At 43.6% G+C, this 22,240-nt stretch overlaps 2 protein-coding genes across 2 annotated transcripts; one reads left to right on the plus strand and one right to left on the minus strand.

Moving 5' to 3' along the window:
* The first annotated feature begins 781 nt into the window (after positions 1 to 781).
* On the plus strand, positions 782 to 11,465 carry LOC115355295 (methionine aminopeptidase 2). Its single transcript, XM_030046041.1, has 11 exons — positions 782 to 974; positions 3,038 to 3,133; positions 3,299 to 3,361; positions 3,689 to 3,791; positions 5,715 to 5,876; positions 7,017 to 7,198; positions 7,738 to 7,832; positions 7,945 to 8,041; positions 8,522 to 8,625; positions 8,877 to 8,992; positions 10,298 to 11,465. The coding sequence occupies exons 1-11, from the start codon at positions 818 to 820 to the stop codon at positions 10,548 to 10,550; spliced, it is 1,428 nt and encodes a 475-aa protein (XP_029901901.1). The 5' UTR covers positions 782 to 817; the 3' UTR covers positions 10,551 to 11,465.
* A 112-nt stretch (positions 11,466 to 11,577) lies between these two features.
* On the minus strand, positions 11,578 to 21,764 carry usp44 (ubiquitin specific peptidase 44). Its single transcript, XM_030046040.1, has 6 exons — positions 21,681 to 21,764; positions 17,188 to 18,901; positions 15,778 to 15,976; positions 14,690 to 14,798; positions 13,910 to 14,154; positions 11,578 to 13,390 (listed from the first exon to the last, which is right to left on the minus strand). Exons 2-6 carry the CDS (start codon positions 18,730 to 18,732, stop codon positions 13,266 to 13,268), a joined length of 2,223 nt encoding a protein of 740 aa, XP_029901900.1. The 5' UTR covers positions 18,733 to 18,901; positions 21,681 to 21,764; the 3' UTR covers positions 11,578 to 13,265.
* Positions 21,765 to 22,240: the final 476 nt, after the last annotated feature.

Consider the following 22,240-nt stretch of genomic DNA (forward strand, 5'->3'; position numbering starts at 1 on the left):
GGTCTTTGGATAAAAGTGACCACAAATAGTAAACTGGGGAATATGTTGACATGACAGCTTTCTAACTAAGAATGTCCCTCCTTTTCTAATGGTACAGTAACAGTGTCATCTAGTGTTCAGCTGCACCACTGTCACTGCTGCCTCGTGTGAGTGTTTTCACATTAGAATAAATTTAACCAACATGGAAACACACCGAGTCAATCAAATGCATGCTTGAAAATCCAAAAAAACATCTACTAAACAGCTTTCTCGTGACGCTCATTTTTAAAATCGTTGCTGGAAAAAAAAAAAACGTGTCAATTTTAATAATACATTCAACATAGCACAAGCTCCCCCGTAATAGCTGATTCGGCGAATTTGACTCGGTGCGTCATTCAAGTGCTCTCCGTAATTTCCACCTGCCGACTGCAAAAGTTGAAAATACTGCTTGTGGTGGAAAAGGCATGCGTCGGGCACACGCTTGAGATTTTAATTATACAAACCTACTTGACAGTGAAAGGTTGACCAAGGAATGAAACAGAAAGATATAACAATGCGAAATGTTAACATCGGATACATAAACTCATTGCAACAACAACTAAATGCATGTCGTTTAACATTAATAGCTGACAGCATCTTCATCCTCTCGGCCACTGCGTTATATATCGACACTAATATCACGGAAAAAATATCTGTACCCCAGTCGTGTTCACCACTTTGTTGGGACAGTTCAGGTGCATGTTTACTTTTCCTATATTTCCCACCGCCAGTGAAGGCAGCATCACACTGAGCACTCCCACAAACCTTTGCGCGTTCTTTTCCAGCAGCGCCTGTGATCATGGCGGATGTGGTTGCGGAGCAGGTAGCGGAGCAGAAGTCCCACCACGACCGGGACCTGAACGGGGAGGCGGAGGAGAAAGAGGAGGCCGACCCAGCCGAGGAGACCACGAAAAAGAAGAAGAAGAAAAAGAAGAAGAACAAGTCCTCAACGCCAGGCAAGAGACTTCCGAATTGTTACCCGCTAACGAGCTAGCGAGGCTAACGATACTTATTAGAGCTGCGTCAAGTTCGCCAAAGTCAGCAAGAACAAAACCGGAAATCACCAGGTTTTGCTTTCAAAATAAGTATCCAACTAGTCTGTTGAATGTTCAGACATTAAAAGCAGACAAATCGTTTGGACATAGTTATAATCGCATCTCTCCCGTAATATAACGCAGATTCATAGAGTTAATGCGCGTATTTAGATATAAAATACGTAATGCATTCTTCATTTTACAATTGCGATCAATGCTCAGATAGTGTTAATGCACATATCCATAGATAAAGCACGTCCGCACGTGCTTTTTTATATAGCTTAACTCTTTTTGTATTCCTTGCAGCAGAGAATTTCAGCAACTGCATCACCTGGGATCCATAATGTATTTTTAATTATCATTCTGTTCTCAAGAGAAGAAAATATTATAAGCATTTACTGAAATTATTGGAAGAACAAAAAATAAGAAATATATAAATATGTGCATTCGAAGTTTTTTTTTTTTTTTTTTTTTTTTTTTTTTTTTTTTTTTAAAGTGCACTCTGCACATGATATGTTTGGCTGTGGATATAATCAATTGACGGGAAATACATTGTTATGAGTAGTGGTTTCTCATATTTACTCTCTGTTTTCAGTTCGGTGCTTCAAATGAGCAAAAATGATGCAAGTCGCGCATGTTCGTCGTTGCGGCTTTTATTTTGTACGTAGTGCCCGGACGTGTTTGCACTGATTCCTGCGAGCTTGACAGCGATACTCATTAGCCATGCGGGCTGACAGTACGGCTTGTGAAGTGTGTCGCCAGTCAGGCCTTTATGAAAATCGCCTGGCTTTGGTCGGAGCAGCAGCCAGGCACAGTGACATTTGACGAGCTCGACAAAAAAGTTTAACAAGTGACAGAAAACACGGATAAATAACAGAGTCTGGGCCTACCGGGACTGCTGGCAGCGCCGAGTCCAAGCCAAGTTTTCCTGTTTCATAATTTCTTCTTTGCCAGAATTATTATGTAAGGCTAGAAAACCCCAACAATGATATTTTGCTACATCAACCACCTCTAAGCACATTACATAGGGTTAGGTTGTACCGTGGAGAAAAAAGTCGCGTCATTTAAAAAACACTAGTAAAAACTAGGGTGTGCAGAAATTTAACATTTTATTATAGGCCAAAATAACACATTTGCACTGCATGCAGAGAGCTGCATGGTTTGTGCTCCAGACTGCATGGGATTAGCCTAAGGTGGGCTTGTCTGCAAAGGGGAGACCAGTGGGTGCCCAGAGAACCTATTTTCATGCAGAGATCTGGAGGTCAGAGGTCAATGCAAAATGGCTATGACAGTTTTTCCTTCACTAAAATTTATCACTAACTTTGCAGCAATATGCAGCTGCCTTGCTGACAACCAAGCATGACTTGGTACCAACAGATTCCTTATGTCATCTGGTTTCGATATGATACCAATGTCTTTACTTTAAATCAATTCACTAATTAAAAAAAAATTGAGTAAAAAAAATCAGGATACTTAAGTGAATTGATCCCCCGACCCTCCCCACCCCCACTACAAACAGCAATTTAATTTTAATTTGCTTATCGACTAAGGCCTGGTGTTGGTACTCTTGTTTCCAGTGTTACTACTTGCACTGAAGGTGTTGAGGAATAAACTAACATTTATTAAAATATTCCTCTAAGGGGGTTGTGCTCTCACAGAATGTTTTCACATGCTCCCTTGTTTTTTAGCAGCTCTCTTGGTGTTGTCAGGACCCTTTTCCACTCCTTACCATTGGTTCTTTGTGATGTTGCTGCTATAGGAATTAAAGCTCACTCTGTAGTAAGAGCATCAGCCACATGCCTATAATGTAAAGTGGGTCCAGTGCTGCACTGCTGTTTTCCCCTAGCCCCACCTCTCATTCTTTACCAGTGACATTTGCTGATACAACACCTTGTGGTTGCTGCTACTTGATTGCAGATAGCACTGTATACACATATATATAAGTTGTTTTTCCATTTTTTTACATGATTGGTTTACTGCTGCAGGCACTGAGGCAGAGGGAAATGGAGTGCCTGAGGTGACCCAACAGCTGGAGAAGCAAGCTATAGAAGACAAGGAGAAAGAGGAGGATGGGGAGGAAGGTAATTGCCAAAAAACTCATTTTTACAGCATCAGGGAAAACATCAGCTTTGTCCGAGCAAAGCTGCACTGTAAACAACACATGAAGCGTCACATGTCAGTGCACAGAGGACAAACATTGCACTCGGGAGATGTTGTTATGACCGCATCTTTTTTTTTTTCTGCAGACGGAGATGATGGAGAAAACTCAGCAGGGAAAAAGAAGAAGAAGAAAAAGAAGAAGAAAGGACGTGAGTTGGCAAACGCCTCCCATCTTAGTGCTGCAAGACAGTATGGCTGCATGTTCACATGAGCGAACACAGTGTGGTCGCCTGGGTCGGCAGCAGGGCAGTGGATGAAGGGTGCAGTTTATATTTTGTTCCTTGTGGAGTGAAACTGGATCTCTGCCATCCCACTCTGGAGTACAACTCTGGAGACATTTGCCCTCCATCTTATTTATCACCCAGTTTAATCAAGCAAATAGCTCTATCTTAACGTTGAGTGTAGGGGTGTGACGTTAGGGCAACACAGTCAGATTTCCTGAATGCGTTTGGTTTTATTTTTCTTTCTCTCTTTAGCCAAATCCCAGACTGACCCCCCATCTGTGCCCATCTGTGAGCTGTACCCGAATGGAGTGTTCCCCATTGGACAGGAGTGTGAATACCCTGTCGTACAGGACGGGTAAGGCTGGTGGCACATCACACAACTTTTCCCCTGATTCCCAGTGTAAAATTAGCCTCTCACTGCGGCGTAACGGTTCACAAAATTCATGTGTCAATTTCATACGATATAGAAATTTCAATATAGCAAAAAAATATAAATACCCGAGAAATTTTCTTTTTTTTTTCTCCCTAAAAAAGTTATTCATTAAAACAAAATCAACTATGACCCTGTTTTAGTTTGAACAATGATGGATGTCTTTTTGTTTTGTGTACGAAGCAGTTACAGTCTGACTAAAATGGGCTGGTGAAGGATCAGTGTACCAGTGACACTAAGCATGTTGTGAAAGCTGCGGTTTCCGACGACACCCCAGTCAACACACTGGGGTGTCGTCGGCGTAGATGAATTGTCATGTTTGAATATCCCCATTGGTGTAAAGTACTCTTGTGAGGTGGAAACGACCTGCAGTTGTTTTTTGTTTTTCCACCACTCTCTTGCCATCGCCTCATAATTCACAGGGAAAACAAAGTGGCTCCAAATGCCAGACCCATATTGCAACGAGCTAGCTTAGCTTAGCTTAGTGTGCCACTGTGTTTCTTTGGGGATGGGAGGGGCAGACGGCACACTGCCTGTTGCATCGTGTTCGCTGCCTTGTGTAGCTCAGTGGCACAGGAAACTTTTTTTTTTCTTTCTCTAAATTGACATTGACAACTTTATTTCAGTTTGTGATGCGCAGCCCTGTACAAAATGGTTCAGTACGAATAATGTATTGATAGACCCCTGCTTCTCACCTCTGACTGCCTCCTCAGTTTGTAGTGTCCATATTGTCTGCCCTGTAATACGGAGCAAACTTCTAAAGTTGCACCTTGTTTTTCCTCCTCGCAGTAACGTGAGATCTTGTCCTGTCATGTGAGTTTGATGTGAGCTGTCTGCTTCAGTTGCAAGTGACAAATTTACGATCTCAGTTGTCATGTTTGTGTAAAAAAAAAAAACCCAAAACAAGTACAATTGGTACATTAAGTCGGTTAGTGTTATATGGTCATTCTTGTCAAAATCAGTGAAGATATTAAAAGTTGTTTAGTGTATCATAGACATAAGAAGTTCACATGAACACACACACACACACCACTTTGGAGAGAGAGCTGCTTCCATCTGGCACAGATCCCACATGTGGGTGGACATTGTTCAAATGTACAGTGGGATTTGCATGTGCAGGTAACACATGTAGTGATAACCCTGTAGCTGCAGGCTGCCAGTGGTTTGGAGAAACCGGCTGAGCCAGGTCGTTGTTGTCTGTGCCTCAGCTCATGTAACGTTCTGGCCTCAGTCAAGTGATGAACCATGAGGTTTGTTAAATTCTGAAAACAATCACCGCTTGCAGCATTTAGGCATGCAGCCATTTAATCTGAAAAAAACAAACACAGCAGTTTTGGTTCCATGTTTCATGAGCTAAAATTTCATTCTTCATCATTTTTCCACAAAAGTTTATGTCTCTTAAATGTTGTACACAATTTTGTTTACATGCCTGTTGGTGAGCACTTTTTTCCACCACAAATTACTTTCAAACTAATGTTTTTCTTATATTAATAGTAACTAAGGAAACCCTTGAAATTGTTTCATGTTGCTTTGATTATTCTGTGAATATACATTTCCCCTGTATTTCCACCGACAGACTAAAATGCAACAGTTTATCCATGGAGCTCTTTTCAGGAGAATATGTGTACATCATTTTGCCACACTCAGCATTTTAGGAGCACTAGATCTCTCCATCATTTCCTTAAAAATGTACCCGCTCATCAGTTTTATTGAACATATAGTCAAGTCATTCAAATGTTACCCATTTAGCAGAGTTAGAATTTATAATGGAGATGGAGTTGGCAGTCTTGCCTTTAGGCCGGTGTGGGCTTTGTGTGATTTTGTGTAACCCGTGTGTCCACCTGCCAGTCGCAGCGCAGCTTGGCGCACCACCAACGAGGAGAAGCGAGTGCTGGATAAAGCCAACGAGGAGGTGTGGAACGACTTCAGACAGGCAGCCGAGGCCCACAGACAGGTCCGCCAGCACGTCCGCAGTTTCATCAAACCCGGCATGACCATGATTGAAATCTGGTGAGGCTTCTCTTATCGTCATAATCCACTCATCATCACTTTGTCATCATCCTTTTGTGTGTGTGTTTGGGAGAGGGAGTGAATCATATAGCTGGACACAGTCGGTCCGTCTCACATGTCATGCGTGGCTGTGTTGTGGTGATGGATCCAGTGCCTGTGAATGCATTTTCAGGCCTGATGCATCTTGGTGTCATTTTTGACTTTGATCCAAGCCTGGACAAACATGTTGACACGGTGCTGCAGTCCCACGAATTAGCGCCCTTTTTATGTTAATCACCGAGAATCTGAGAGTCATGCTTTATTTTATCTTGTCTTGACTAATTTACCTCACCCTGTGCTGCTGCCTTACCAACCAGGGTATATCCTTACTAATTAGTCCAAAATACTGCAGCCTGACAAGTGACAACATATCACTTTGTTGTAGCTTCACAGGCACAGGAGAAGACTAGGAACCCATTATAATATGTGTTTGATTTTCTTCAAGGCGTGGTACCGTTCAACAAGTTCAGGCTTGACAGATTGGTGTCCTTTTTTTCATCACAAAAACATAAGCAAAAAAAAAAAATAGTGCCCAAAGAAAAAGGTTGTGGTATTCCTGTTGGCTCTTTTGGCTCTGATAAGCTAGTCTTGAACAGGAGTCCTAAAATAATGTGTGTTTTATGTTTTCACACTGTAATGTTGCCGTGTTAGTAACAAAACACTCTCGCTCTTGCACTTATTCTGTGCAACAAGTACAATCTCTAGTTCACTACAGCTGGCAAAAGTCCTCTGAGTCATGTATTTTGTGTCATCTGGCAGACTTTTGCCCGCAAATGAATGGGGAGCTGTGGGTGCAGGCAACATGGAGGGAAGGTCAACACTGGTCATGTGCAGATACTACCGACACTGTAATGATACAAAGCTGAAAATTGGCAAAGTATTCCATTAACAAAGAGTATTTCTAGAGTGAAAAAAAACATTTGATTTTAACGTGTTTGTATTCAGAATTCAAATTGAGTCCTGTGTCTGTTCATTGAACTTGGGCCTCAATGTCAGGAGCACTGCAGCATTTTGGCATCACCGTTCCCTCTTTCATTTTCAGTTGAACTTGCTCAATTCTGCTTCATTTTCTCTGGCATCCTCTCTGCTCCCCCTGCCTAGCGAGCGGCTGGAAGATTGTTCTCGGAAACTGATCAAGGAGAACGGGCTGAGCGCTGGCTTGGCCTTCCCCACTGGCTGCTCTCTGAACCATTGTGCTGCCCACTACACCCCCAACGCCGGAGACCCCACTGTCCTGCAGTACGACGACGTCTGCAAGATCGACTTCGGCACGCACATCAACGGTACGGCATGTACACCAAAAAATGTCAGGAATCTGTAACACTATCTGAGGTTTTGTCAAGTGGTGCATTACTTGTTTTGTGCTGAAAAGGGAAATTGTTATTGTGCCGCTTTGTTTCTGTAATGACTGGCTGCAGCATTCAAACACTACTTATGTGCAGTTCTCAGTCATTTACCAGATCTCCAGCAACACTTTTCATGTGATCATAGTAACTAGTAATAGATATTCTGCCAGCACTTTGTATTTTCTGTCTGGTTGTTGTAAACAGACAGCTGCCTACATAGAATCAAACTGCCTCCTCTGATTTACTCCCAATGGAAGTACGCAACATTTCCTGGTGTTGAAGAAGCTTAAACTTTTTAAGTGTCAGGAGGCGAGGTGTCAACTTTCTATTCACCTTGTTGCCTCTTACCTTTGATCCTCAGCAGCCCTAAAATACCTCATCTACTCTTCCTCCTCTTCCTCATCCTCATCATCATGGCACTCCAACAGCCAGTCATTCCTAAAAGGTGTTCTGCTCTCCATGGTGTCTCTTTTCAGGGCGAATCATTGACTGTGCCTTCACTGTCACCTTTAACCCAAAGTATGACAAGCTGCTGGAGGCTGTGAGAGACGCCACCAATACTGGAATCAAAGTATGACTTTCACACTCACACACACACACACACACACACACACTCCAAATCATTCTGATGTGGTTGATCTGCAAAGTTCCTCAAGCTCATTCTGGTTTTCTTCTCGATACAGAACGCTGGAATCGATGTGCGTCTGTGTGATGTGGGAGAGGCGATTCAGGAAGTGATGGAGTCCTATGAGGTTGAACTTGATGGCAAAACATACCAAGGTACTTTGTTAGATGCACATGCATAGAAGCTAGAAATCCTGGGGTTTGAGACCAAAACGTTACATATCTTCAAAAAACAGAAAAACTGCAGGTATCAGAAACCTGATCTGGTTTGATAGCAACATTTGAGCCTCAATCCAAAGCTGCAGAGTGTCGACCCTGGCGAATTGGGATTTGTAAGGTTGCATAACATTTTCTCTCAGGCATAAGTTGTTTGAGTTTTTGATACAAGGACCTGATAATATGCAGCAGTTCATATATACACACTGAGACTGTACCAAAAATATGGATGGATTGTATCTTCACATTGAAATGCAGTACATGTAAGTTTTTCTTTGCAAGGCATCAATTAAAGCAATTACAGTAACATAGTTATTATGGTAATTTTTGTCACTGTTAATGATTCATGCAGGTGGCACAAAAGTGCTGTTGTGACTTTTTTTTTTCTTTTTGTCTCACTGCCTGCTTTTTCCATCCCAGTGAAGCCAATCCGCAACCTGAACGGCCATTCAATCGGCCAGTACAGGATACATGCTGGCAAGACTGTGCCCATTGTTAAAGGAGGAGAAGCGACGAAAATGGAGGTAGGTTTAAAGTCATTTCACCTGACTAACACTGTCCATTTGTTCACCATCTAGACCAAACAACTCACTGAAGAGGACATATTCTTACTGTTCTTTTTTGGTCCAACTGTGTTTATTGTTAATTAGCAGTTGTCACTATTAAGATTTTAATAGCAGCTTGTAATTGCAAAATTAGAGCTGGAAAGTGGAAAGAAAAGGAGCACATTGACAGCACATGCTGACACAGTATCTGATGTGTTGTTTTCCTGCAGGAGGGAGAGGTTTATGCCATCGAGACGTTTGGCAGCACAGGGAAGGGTGTGGTCCACGATGACATGGAGTGCTCTCACTACATGAAGAACTTTGATGTCGGCCACGTTCCCATCAGGTGAGAGCGCGTCTGCCTTCACTCTGCTCTCACGTTATTTATGTTTCCTATCAAAACGGAGCGTCACAAGACGGGTGTAATCACACACGATGTTGTTGACGATAGGGATCAAACCACCGAATCAGTTTGAAAAGCAATGGCGAGTCGGACATGATGTAATGCGCCCTCTGGTGGCCATGTTGGAGGCCCACAGGTCTTGGCAGCAGCTAACTGCATTTCTCCACAGAAGACTCTATTGTCTCGACTGTGTGTGTTTTGTTTATTTGGCTCAGAGCTGATATATCGCATAGATTTCATTCCAGTCATATTTAGACAATGCCAACGTCTTAGTTAGCTAGCAAGCAATAGTAATATGATGAGTTCACAGCCATTTGCTATAAAATGTCTGATATGCACAATGCCTAACTTTGAAGCAACACTGACCTTTGGATTGATTCTGGGTTGTCTAGTTCCCTGGGTGTGATTATGAGTCCACATGCTGGTGAAATCTCCTCATTAGTTGCTCTGTGCTCCCCTGGGCTGCTAATCCACAATACTGGATTTGTATCTCTCCATTCACTTCCATTGCAAAACAGCTCCCAAAATAACACAGCATATAAACAAACATTAACAAAGCAGATAATGCCACATAGTAACCTGGTGTGAAGAAGAAACATCCTGATAATACTTTCAGGAATATTTGTAAATGTACGGGGAAAAAACAGACACCTGGACTTGTTTTTTATTGACATAACCAGCTTTGTTTGCCTTTGTTTATGTGTGGAGCTGTTTTGCTGTGGAAGTGAATGGAGAGATAGAAAGACAGTGGATATGTGGGCCATGTGGACTCATATCACACCCAGCAACCAAGACAACACAACACTGTACCAAAGCTCAACTGGCTGCTGGCTAGTAGTCGTATGCTGACGTTAGTTTCTTCTGCTAAATTATGTTGCCGGCAAGTTGTCTAGCAGACAAAACCAAAAGTCAACCATTTGAGTTGCGGCACGATTAGTCATTTTGGTTAACCCAAACCCGTTTTGGAGCACAGACAGCTAAAAACGAGACAGCTTACTCAGTCACAGCAGCTGAAATTTGAAAACAAATCTACCTTATCAGACCAGTCACCTTTTTCAGATTTCTGTTTTGGCCACATTTTATAGTTTGACATTATTTACAGTCAGCTGCTTCTCCAGTAGACCTCCAAGATGGCTGATAAAAGTGTAAAATCTCACCACAGTTCCTCGGTGAAACAAATGATTGTGTTTGGGAATATTGAAAACTCAGGTCTGGAAGGTGCTATAATGTCCCTGCTCTCTTGTCCAGGCTGCCCAGAGCGAAGCATCTGCTGAACGTGATCAACGAGAACTTTGGCACGCTGGCTTTCTGCCGCCGCTGGCTGGACCGCCTGGGCGAGAGCAAGTACCTGATGGCCCTGAAGAACCTGTGCGACCTGGGCATCGTGGACCCCTACCCTCCCCTCTGTGACTCCAAGGGCTGCTACACCGCTCAGTTCGAGCACACCATCCTGCTCAGGCCCACCTGCAAAGAAGTGGTGAGCCGGGGTGACGACTACTGAGACCCTTCCCCCACCGCCCCACCCCCACCCCACCACCTCACAGAGCACCTCCAAACTACCCAACTCCTCTGCCAGAGAATAAACCCACACAAACATGACCTGCACTCTCCAAAACAGAAAAGAGCGTCTAAAGCGAGACGGGGTCGCCTCATTACCTTTTTGTCAAAGAGCAGCCGTGAGGGATGCCAAATGCCACTGTATACTACCCACAATGCATTGTAAGCACCACTTACAGCTAGCAAGGAAGAGGGACTGACTTTCTTGGCAGGGGCTGAATTTTGTATCATTTATTCTTCAGGTGACAACCAGAGCAAAATAAATTGTAAACAAGACAGCAAGGTTCTGCTGGAGGAAGCATTGCAGTATGTGTTTTTTCAGCACACACACTGGTGTGTCCCTCCAGTCTCCTGCGGACCTCATTTTACATATGAAACGTTAACTGTTAAACAGTTACATTTATTTAAGTTGCCGCTGCATTTATTGCAACCCCAGTATTGAACCAGATGGTGCAGGTAGGAAATCCCTTCATATATCCCTTAGGTTATGTTTTTTTCCCAGCCCAGTTTCTATGGCACCTCTCTGAGCCTTCAGTAACCCAGTGCTAGTGTCAGTCAAGCACAAATACTGCTGGGTTTCAGTGGTCAGAAATCTTTGAGAACATGTTACTCCCATTTGAGCTTGAGGTGTTGTAACTATGCCATCTTTATACAGACACCATGCATCTCCAGCTGTATGTTTGGCTTATTGCTACAGGAGGGGACTCTGCACTCTGGCCCTCCAGTCATTGTTTCTTTGATATTTGTAAAATATCTTTGAAATGGCTGCTGCCACTGTATGTTCCCAATGAAATGCTTCATTTTGAACTCCCTGAAAATGTTTTTGTAAGAAAAAATTGATTAAAATTTTGCTCATTAAGGGCTTCCTTCTACTGACATCTCTTTGATCAGTTTGAGAAATACAATGAGATTATTGTGGTTTCCAAAACTACAACCATGCAAAGGATGAGACAAGAAAGACAAAAGCATCATTTTCTTAGAAAAATGAAAAAATATTCTCATTTTTATTGAGGTAATTTTCTCTAGAAAAAAATTGAGGTAACAATTTGCATAGTATAACTTCCATAAATTTACACACACATCCAAGGAGTAGTAACCAAATGCCAACAAACTGTCACAATGGAAACAATGAAATGTGCTTTGAATTCCCTCCTGGCAGATAAGGAGGAACAGAGGGAACAAAGTTGAGGTGGATGACAGTTTAAATTCTTTATCACATACACATGTGTAAAACTGCAGAAATCCTCTTAAATCTGTCTGGCTAATTTACTTACAGTATGCACACATACAGTATACACACCTAGTTGCTGGTGGACAAACTCATACTGGGGAGAGCGATTAAAATTCAGTCTTATTCAAACTGCTGGTGTTATTCAACAATCAAGAGGGTGAAAGACTCAGCTGCTGTATCGAAAACGTATTAAAAACAGTCAATGGCCTCTTTTGTAACACATAAAACCTCTTAAAAAGGATTGTATAAAAATACATTCGTTTTCTAAATGCTGGCCTGGGCGGGACTGCAGCTGTGCACGTGCCACTTTTCTGAATTCGATATGAACTATTTTTCCTAGAAAAGGAGCTATAAAAATAGATTTGCTTTAACAAAAAGGGCACTTCTCTAGAACACTAGTATCTGTCAGGGATACTTCAGACTCCGACTGAAGACAATTTTACATTCTGAAGCAGAGAGGTGGCAGCGTTTAGCCAAAAACATCCCTTTGGAAACATGTAAAACCACTGCGTTTCCTCCACCAGTTGGGGAAACTCAACACCCAGCAAATGTCAAAACCGTTTTGGAAAAAAGCTGAGGGAGATTCCAAACCCTTCCCCCTGTGATATGGCTGCGGGTCTGCCAATTGATTCGTGACGGACCCAGAAGTACTTGAGAGTGAAAATAAACTTCACTTACTTCTTGCTTATGTATGGGTTTACAGATTTTGGCCTGATTAGAAACTGACAACCTCCTCCATAGACACCCGCTTTTTAGTGGTAGGACTGCATACGGGCTGTGATGACTCATCAAACAGAGGGCAAAGTATAGTCCCCTTGTTATCTTTTGCCACTACACACAAGTGTCTAGGGAACAGGGAGGGCATTTCTAAACTGAGAAACAGTGAATTACCTTTTAGAACCCAGTACCATCTACATCCAGTTTTGCGTTGACTAGCTAAAGTGACTGAGAAATATTTCGGTTGATTCAAATGAACAAACAGCATTTACAATCGATAGCCAACAAGTGCAGGCAGACACCTGAACACACTTGTGCTGGTTGTAGAGGACACTTGTACGTAGTCACGCCCCGGCCAAAGTCTGTTGGCTGCTACTGAGGACACACCTTGGCTGATACTCTTTATAAAATACAGCTGTACACAATCAAAACACAAACATCACCGTTTTTTTTTTCGCGACTTAAAAAATACCAACATATAAACACCATATACAAGAAGTTCACAAAGCAGAACCGTCATTTTTTAAAAAAAGGACTTTTTTCCTTTTTTAGAAAATATACCTATTAGACCCATCCTCCCAGGATATAAAATGCCCAAAGAAAGAGAGGGAGAGAAAGAGCGATTGGTGGGACTGTGCTGATATCTTCTCGCTGAGTGGTCAGGATGCAGCGGAGGGGGTGGGGGTGAGGGTGGGGGGGTGGACTGTGGTCCTATAGCGGCCTGTCTTTGTCCTGAGTGACGCGCTGTGTGTAGAAGAGGATGTAGGCTTGGGCACGGCAAACCTCCTCCACAGAACACACATTCAGCTTAGAGTCATTACAGTGAACCCAGAAGCCTGGAGGAGAGGAACACCAGAGGTTACATTTCAGATTTACTGCAGCCATATAAAGAAATATAACTGTAAAGACTTGAGTCAAACTATCAGCTTCATACTAGCCATGTGTTAACTCGGGTTATATTTATGTGAGCAAAAAATAATCTGCTATGCTCAATACTGATACTTGGGAGTAAGAAAAAGGTCGAAAACAGTCATCACATTTTGTAATCAAATAGCACTAATAAAAATATGCTCGGGAGGCTTGATATTTTACAGTTCAACTATAAACTTCTTAACAGAATCCACGCTACCATCTGCAGTGACATGCTTTGCCAAGTCCCTGCTCTACAAAGGACTGCAAGCAACTGGACCTGCTGGGAAAACTAAACACTGTTTTCAAATCATTCTAAGTGCGTTCAGCTTCAGTATGAACTGTCCTCTTATGTATGTCAGGCCAACGTTCACAGGCGTATCTGTGATGAGACAATATCTGCCAAGAACATCAGCCCGCTGACATGGGCTCTGCGTTGTACTCACCCCCTTCTGTGTTGTAGCAGTAAGCAGTGTAGTGGCCGGAGCCAAAGCCCTTCCCATGATGCATCACCACAGCAGAGAGTTCATAGAGGAAGTGTTTGGGGCGAGGTGAGCCCGTGGGGCTGCTGGGAATGGAGCAGGCGACGCCTTTGGGTGAGGGGTCTTGGCAGCAGTAGGGCTCCATGTTGAGAAGCTGGTCGAAGCTGACGTGGACGCCAATCTTCTCTCTGTGGTTCCGCCCAGACCACCTGAGGACCAATCACAAAACAGAGGGCCGGTCATTAGTTGTGTTACAACAGTTGTCCATAGAAATGTGGTTAAGATTAATCAAAGAACATCACTGGAAATTATTTCAATATCACCATACAATGACATCTAACAGTGTCACCATCAACATCCAAATTGTATAATTTTCACCATCCATCACAGCCTTGCTTTTAGCTTGACCACCATGCTAATTATCAGGCCAATCCAACACTTTACAACTACCTCCCCTGTATAATACTACAGCCAGGACAGAAAGTAGGGATAACATTTCCATCAAGTCATTTTAATAACTAATCCCTCATAGTGTGACTGCAGCACACATTGAGGGCTATAACAGGTTGGCAGAAAGTGCATTTCATCAGTTGCACTCCCTTTACAGGACTTTACAGTTATAGTTCATTTTTAGCCTGTGATAATGCTGCAGTAAGCACAAGCCAGGATTTACCCCACTTATGTGATTTCAAGACAGCTGAATAAAAGGTACAGGTCAATGTCTTATGTGTAACATCATCATACCTAAAGCGCTTGAGGTGAAGCCGCAGGACCTGAGGCAGTTTGTGGACCATCAGCTGTTTCTGAGCTTCGGTCAAGATGACTGGTTTGGAGGAGGTCCGCCGGCGCGCAGCTGCAAATGTAAAAGTGAAAAGAGTTACCAAACAAGATGCCTTACACCGCCAGCGAGTCGCATCAACCCCGCTGTTCTCCTGAAACGAGCTGGTAACAACACACCGCTTGGATCAGCATTTCCACTTGTCATTAATGAGCATTCATTATCCTGGCAGGGTAGGGCTGTCGCTGGGTGCAAACCATGAACACTTTCAAGTCCTTGTTTTAACCCATGTCCTGTGTTCAAAAGCAGACTAGGACATTAATGGGAAGCCACGGCATACAGGTCCCTTGAGCAAGACCCCCAACCAGTGGAGCGGCTTAGTGGCCATTAGTGCAGACTGTGGTTGTACTGGGCAGCTCCCCAGTGTGAATGTATGGATCAGAGTGAGTGTGAAGCAGGGCACTGATATAAAAAGAGCATACATGCACATTGTACAACCCTGGAAAAATCAAGGTTGAAAAAAACAAATACAAAAAAACATTTCTTGCATGTTAATCCCACCTTCCTCTCCCCGTCCTCCCGTCTCTCTCCACTTCACTGCACTAAAACTATCTGATGATGCCATGACAATTCTCTTTAAAATAAGTGTCATTGGTGATCAATTTGTGATAGAACAGGAGACAAAGTGTAAACGTAAGAGTCCAAAATGCTTCTATGTATGAGAGACAGATATAAAACAAATCAAACAAATGACAAGAATCCAGGACGGCAACAAGCTAGTCAAAAATGGGCCATCAGGACACAGGTGGATGGGGAACAAGCAGGAAGAGGTGTTTGAAAATTTGTGAAGAAAAAAAAAATGAATACAAGAAATCATGCACCTGTGTTTTGGCAAGTGAGAGAGCAATCTGATTTAAATGTGACACATGAAAACATGATCCTGCAAAATCAGACTGACAGTCTGGGACACACATTATTGCAATGTGCCATATCGATCCTGAGCATTTGAGGTAAATTCTGGTGAATGAGAAAACTGGGTCTGAACTGAACTCACAGTTGCACTGGTCACAGGCGTAGATGCTGCCCTCCAGGGCCTCAGTCTCTGTGAACTTAGCCAGCATCTCCGTCAGCTGGCATGAGGCCTGTGCCGCTGATTCCCTGCTATTACTATGATACCGCTCAGGAAACTCCAGGGAAAGGTCCCAGAACGGCTCCACAGTGTTGGAGCGATGGTTGCAGGCCAGGCACGTCACCTGGATGTGTGTGTGAGGGAAATAAAGAGATGAGCACTTCGCCAGAGCTGTGCACAGTGGTCAAGTCCACTAAATACACCAAGACTGATAAGCTGGTTTAATTATTATTATTCAGATGGATAACCAGATAACATCTCTAAGACTTGTACTGCTAATACCAGTACAATATTTTAGGTGGGATAGCAGTCTGCTAGTCCACCTAAAATAATTTTAATAATTTGTTTTGGTTTCAATGGGTAGCATGTTCTCCTGAAACGAGCTTACTAGCATAATATACACAAAAACACTGGGATTAATAAATCTATACTGACTTAACCATGATCTACTGACCTATAAAATTTTGCACATCCAACATTTCAGTTTTTTTCCCTGTACTCTACTCCCCTATATGCCATCTAGCCATCTCTATATAGAAAAATACACAAACACAAATTTGCACTATTATTTTCACCCCTGACAGAAACTTCAACCCACAACTTTTTGATTAATGAACTAGCTCCAGCAATCATTGTCATTGTCAGAAGAGCAAAGGCAATCTGAGTCAATGGCCAACTGAATAGCAACAGGGCTGAGATACCCCAAAAAATCCTCGCACACAGAGCTGTCTATTCAGCTAGAGCAGGTGTCAGAGTGTGTGTTCAGCCTCCATAAGTAGACACTAATCTCTTGTCCTCAAGCTAACTCTCCCCACTCACAGTCCCTGTGGTCCTCATTAAGGCTGAGTAGAATATGTTGTGTTTCACCGATTGCTTAATGTGTCATAAGTGTACAACAATCTGCTGAAAGCACACTTATCTTTTTAAAAAGGGATAAATTACACCAGTAACTAAAAAAAATGAACACTGTCTGGCTTAAGCTTAGAAATAGTCAACATTTAAGATTTATGCCAGTGCTCACAGCCTTACTCCCAAACTCATTATCTTGCATGAGCTCCGTTTAAGAGCTGAAGATGCCAAATTAATCCATCTAGGACATGGTCAAGTCAGCCAGAACATGGAGTTAATGATGTAATTCAATCTGAGCTCAAGAGGACTGTTGAATTATCTATGCAACTACAGTAGACGTGTGTGTGTGTCTGTATCTGTGCGTATGCATGCATCATGAACCAGTAAGACAGGGCTTGTGATGATTGTTGAACTATCTAACATTTTGTAAAATAATGTGATTGAAGAGTGTGTGTGTGTGTGTGTGTGTGTGTGTGTGTGTCGTACCTGGCTGAGGAGCTGGCCATGGAAGATAGTGTTGACCACACTGAGCACCTGCTTAATGAGTCTTTTCTGTGTCTGTGGGACGCCTGTGGTTGGTGTGTGCTTGCCGGTGCTCTCCAGCTCATGCTGCACTTTGTCCAGCAGCTCACAGAGGAACTCCTGGGCGTCCTGTTGAGCGTAGCCCCGGAAAGCTGGGATCAGCTGCCATACTGAATGGAGCATAGCAAAAGGCGATACCAGCGCCCATTTTCCAGACCACATCACCTGGAACAGGGTGTGCAGTTCGTGGCAGAGGGAGATGTGCTTCGAGCTGGGCTCTTTGGGTTGTATTAGCTCCATACTGCGGGCCCGCGATGCCCCTCCGCTCAGCCCGGCCCCGGAGCATGAGCTGGCCTGGATCCCCTTCTTCTGGCCCAAGGGGGAGTGGGATGAGGCCTTCCCTGCCAGTTGGCCGTGGACAGCAGATGCTAGTAGCTCCAGTGCCTGGGTCAGATCCAGGCGCAAAAAGCACTCCCTGAAGACGTGCAGGTGGCTAAGCACCTGCAGGATGGAGTTCATATAACATGTGTTGCCCAAGTTCCTCAGGCCCGTCACTCCAGGAGTGACTGTGGGACGCCGCTTGAAGGGTGAGCCGCCCTGTTTGTTGGTCTGCTTGCGGCGAACGGGGGTGGGGGTAGTTCGGGCGGGCACTGAAGCTTTGGGCTTAGATTTAAGGGTGCGTGTCTTAGGGGTAGGCTGGATCTTTTTGGGCTGTGCCACTTTCTTGGGGGTAGAAGTGGCGGGGCTTTGAGTCCTTGGCCTACGGGCGGTGCGAGAGGGCAAAGGGCTTTTTGTCTTGTTGCGTGTCCTGTGAGAAGATTTAATAACAACTGCAGCATCCATAGCTCTCTGGCTTTTCCGACGTAAGCGGCGGCTCTTCCTGGTTGGAGCACTCTCAAGTTCTTCCTTGAGCTGCCTCTTCAGAGCCCTCCTCCTTTCCCTCGCCTCCCTTTTCCGCTCCTCCTCCTCCTCCCTCTTTCTCTCTTCCTGCTCCCTCTTCTTCCCGCCCTCTGTCAGTCCAAACCAGAAGCGAAAGATGCGTCCCATAAGTGCTCTGCGGCGGTGCCAGAGGGCCGTGAACATCCTGTCCTCGTCCCTCAGCTGCAGCTCGCGGGCACCATATGGCATGGGGGCCTCAAGGGCGGCACTGGCAGAGCGGAGGGTGCGCCCACTGCGGGTGGTGACCTCGTAGCGTTGGCTCTGAATGGCGCTGAGTGTGCTACGAAGCAGTTTGAGGTCTCCGGTTGCATTGTCATTCAGGACGTAGTCATCACACAAGTAGCAGAAAACATAAAGTTCGTTAACCTCCATTGCCAATGGATGGTGCTGCTGCTGGAAGTGCTGCAGAGCGTGCTCCTCGATGTATCGCCCACACGCCACATGAGCACAACCTAAGCAGGCCCATACAGACTCGGTGGTGTTGCAGTCCACACAGTGCCACTTCTGGGGATTGAGGATGGAGTGGTCTGGGGCCAGCCGCAGCCGCCCCACATGCTTACACCTGTCCATTACACCAGCCTGCCTGCCAAACTGGCTGGCTGGCTGTGTCCGTCAGTAAGCGACTGTCTGTCTGTGTGGGCACGTGTGTGTGTGTGTGTCAGCGTTTCACACTGTCTTCAGATCACCATGGTGACCATGGTGAGCTGAAAAATGGGACCCTCCCAGGGCATCGTTAAATCTAGAGAAGAGAGAGAACAGATCTGGTTAGTCAGGATGAATTCACTGCATAAGGTAGGAGTTGTTTTGAAGAGCAGTGAAACTGATGTGGAAACAGCTGTATTAGATTTAACAATCTCATTTTCATGAGGCCATAGCTGGATATGGTAAACAAAGGCAAATTGCCAGGTGACAAGCAGGCTGAAGCATTTCCCAACAGCAACATAGGCAGACAGAAAAACTGGCTGATAATATGACTGCACTGAGTGTTGCCAGTAACATTAAAAAAGTAAGCTACATTCACCCAGCAGCAAAATCCACATGCTGTTGAAGTTACCATACACCGTCTGATCTAGATTTGAAGACATAAACAAGAAAAGTCTTGGAGTTTCTCTGATGGTGATAAATAAGAAACTCACAGCGAGAAGACCCAGGGTGATTTCACAATCTGGATATATTCTCCCACCTACAACTGTTGGTACTAACGTGCAAGAGAGGGAATATGAATGCAAAAGGTATGTAAAACTACTATTCCAAAGGGTTAGTTTAGCCCCAGTTTGAAGTCCTAGTTCTCATGTTTCTAGTTTTCGGATACTATAGGAAGAACAATTTTGAATGTTATTATATGATGCTCTTTGCTTCAAAAAGGAAAACTATTGGGGGGCAATCAATACAAACAGTAAAAATGTAATAATCAGTCTCCTCTTGAACCTTTTTCAATTTCTTTTCATATCTTTGGGGGCTGGTGTACCACAGCTGAGAAACAGGAGATCCTTGAGTGGGTCTGAGCCCTATCAACCCCCCCACTGGGGGCAAAAGAGGACTTAAGCTTGGCCAACAAAAGGGGGGCTGAGCTTGTAGGGTGGTGCCCCCTTTGTCTGTGTACAGGACTGCCTTCACAGAGGGAAAGAAGGAGAGCAGGATGGGGAAAGAAAAGAGACAGCTAGGAAATAACCCCAACAACAGAGAGGGAAAGTGACTGAGAGTTGGCAATGAAAGAGAGAAATGTGTGGGCATGCAAGGAATAATGGTGGCTCCATTTTTTTTTTTTTTTTTTTTTTTTATAAATGTGAGCGTTTCATCTGTGTGCTCTTGTGATCCCTTCACCATCGAGAGCGAAACAAGTATGACTCAAATTGCTCTAGCAAAGGTGTTTGTTTACTAGTCATAATGCATGAGTGGATGTGTTTATCCAATTAGGGTTTATGCACTTGTAACCATTCCAGAGTGCTGTCCCTGAGATATAAATAAGTTTTCATTCCTATGAATGGTCCAACGCAGACCCTGACAAATGTAAGATGCAATGTGTGTGAGGAATACCAAATCATGTCACAGCAAAGCAGAGGAAATAAAGGTTGATGTTGTATCTCTGGGTGCTACTATGTTAACCCTCCTGTTACCTTCATATATACTGACTTTTTTTTTTAAAATCAGTAATTTAAACCTCCAGAATATGATTATAAGAAAAATTGTAAGCAAAGTTTGTGTCTTCTTTACTTCCACTCACCCCCCTTATGCATCAAAGTTCTTGTGGAAATCATGCTTTTTAGTTTTTTGCTAGCTGAGGGCCTGAAAGAGGAGCAAAGTTTTTTGAAGACTGTAAACGCCATAGATCTTCAGTGTCATCCAAACAACTAAAACAAATTTGTTTAAAACGTTAATATTTCTTATGTTTCATACAGACAAAAACTCCTGGGATCCAACTGATGCGTACAAAAAGTGTCATCATGTTAACTTCACGTTTGCCCAGTTGTTCCCATTAAATAAGGAAAAGTCATTAAACATGAAGCAAAACAGGATGTTAATCGCGTATTTAGAGGCGTTAATCATTGACCCCAATGATAATAGGAGGGTTAAGCAACAAAGAGATGGATCACTGCAGCTCCTTCACTTTGCTGTCACACTAGTCATCAATGTCCACATTACAACCTCGACACGAAAACACTGTCGATAACGGGCATATCACAAGAGAGCAAATGATTTTATAACCGCTATTAAACTTTAGAGGTGAGCCTTTGAGCGCACACAGAAAAAAAATGAGTGGCACCAAACTGAAGATGAGTGGCAAGACTGTTGGCAAATTAGTTTCACGATCACCGAGTCCATTAAAGTTTTGTCAGCAAGTTAGCGCGCCTTGCCTGGTTTGCCCTTGTGACTGCATGGTGTGCAAGTCCGGCTCTCAGTTTAGCTAGCTGGCCATGGAAAGCCCAAACAAAACACTTCCACAGCCACTTTAGGCTAGTTCTCCAACCAGCAGCGGCACATACAGACAAGGTGAAACAAATGACGAGCTCAGTCCAAGTCAACATCACTTTGCGTAGCTGTCGATAGCTAGCCTTAGCTAAAGACTGCTTGAATTAGATGTAACGTTAGCGATAAGTAGTTGCGATTACAACATACATGAGAGCATAAACAAAGAAAACTGAAACAGATATAGTAAGCCCACAAGGCAGCTGTCTGTAATAACTTGGGACAGCAGCACTTTGTACAGAAACACACATTAGTCGCAGTGGAAATGACATTCTATAAAGCATTTGTTCAAGAGATTAGCGAGTCTTAGCTGTCCTTGCTGCTAACGTTAGCTTAGCTCGTAGCTAGCCTGCTACATAACGTTAGCCAAGCCAGGCTAAATACGATAATCCCAACAAGTTCAAGCGTTAGCCAGAGGTCAATTTTCAACACTGAGGCTCGGTGCTAGAAATGAACAAACATGCTCGTTGAAAGAGAAACAGGTGAATAACCGGCTGCGCTGTTGCACACGTGTTCAACACAACCCCAAAAATGTGAGAGTAATATCATACCGAGCTATCCTTCACTGCAGCTACTCCTCTGTTTCTGAAATGATCGCCATCTTGTCAGTCCCTGTCGCGTGGTGTTGGCTCGAGCGCGTCCTCGATACGTGACGTTGTTGTTGTTGTTGTTGTTGTTGTTGTTGTTGTTGTTGTTGTTGTTGTTGTTGTTGTTGTTGTTGTTGTTGTTGTTGTTGTTGTTGTTGTTGATGATGATGATGACAGGGAAGATGTCAGCAACTCTTGAGGTTTTTTTTTCTTCTTTTTTTCTTTTTGGCATTTTCAAACTAGATTATACTGTCTATTACCTGACAGGTAGTTTGGTATTTCATATTTCAGTGTCATACTGTCAGTTGTGTACTATTGCAGTTTAGAAATGGTTGTTGTTTCGAAATTATTACTAGTAGTTGCTTATATGTGCTTGTGTTAGGTGTGGGCCATTATATATGATGGTTGTCTGCTATCTACTTAAGTATCTTACTTTCCTATATTTAGTACATGTCAGTTGAAGGTTAATAGCCTATTTGTAGTAATTTATCGCCGTGGCCGTTGTGCTGTGAGCTGTCTATAGT

This window comes from Myripristis murdjan, chromosome 23 (genome assembly GCF_902150065.1).
Source record: "Myripristis murdjan chromosome 23, fMyrMur1.1, whole genome shotgun sequence".
NCBI classification, from domain to species: Eukaryota; Metazoa; Chordata; class Actinopteri; order Holocentriformes; family Holocentridae; genus Myripristis; species Myripristis murdjan.

Excerpts from the sequence above, each read along its gene's own strand:
- LOC115355295 (XM_030046041.1), top strand. The coding sequence starts at position 818 with ATGGCGGATGTGGTTGCGGAGCAGGTAGCGGAGCAGAAGTCCCACCAC. Across the intron at positions 3,362-3,688 it reads GAAAAAGAAGAAGAAAGGAC|CCAAATCCCAGACTGACCCC; the intron begins GTGAGTTGGCAA and ends TTCTCTCTTTAG. Across the intron at positions 7,833-7,944 it reads CCACCAATACTGGAATCAAA|AACGCTGGAATCGATGTGCG; the intron begins GTATGACTTTCA and ends TTCTCGATACAG.
- usp44 (XM_030046040.1), bottom strand. The coding sequence starts at position 18,732 with ATGGACAGGTGTAAGCATGTGGGGCGGCTGCGGCTGGCCCCAGACCAC. Across the intron at positions 15,977-17,187 it reads ATGGCCAGCTCCTCAGCCAG|GTGACGTGCCTGGCCTGCAA; the intron begins GTACGACACACA and ends ACACACATCCAG. Across the intron at positions 13,391-13,909 it reads CTGCTACAACACAGAAGGGG|GCTTCTGGGTTCACTGTAAT; the intron begins GTGAGTACAACG and ends CCTCTCCTCCAG.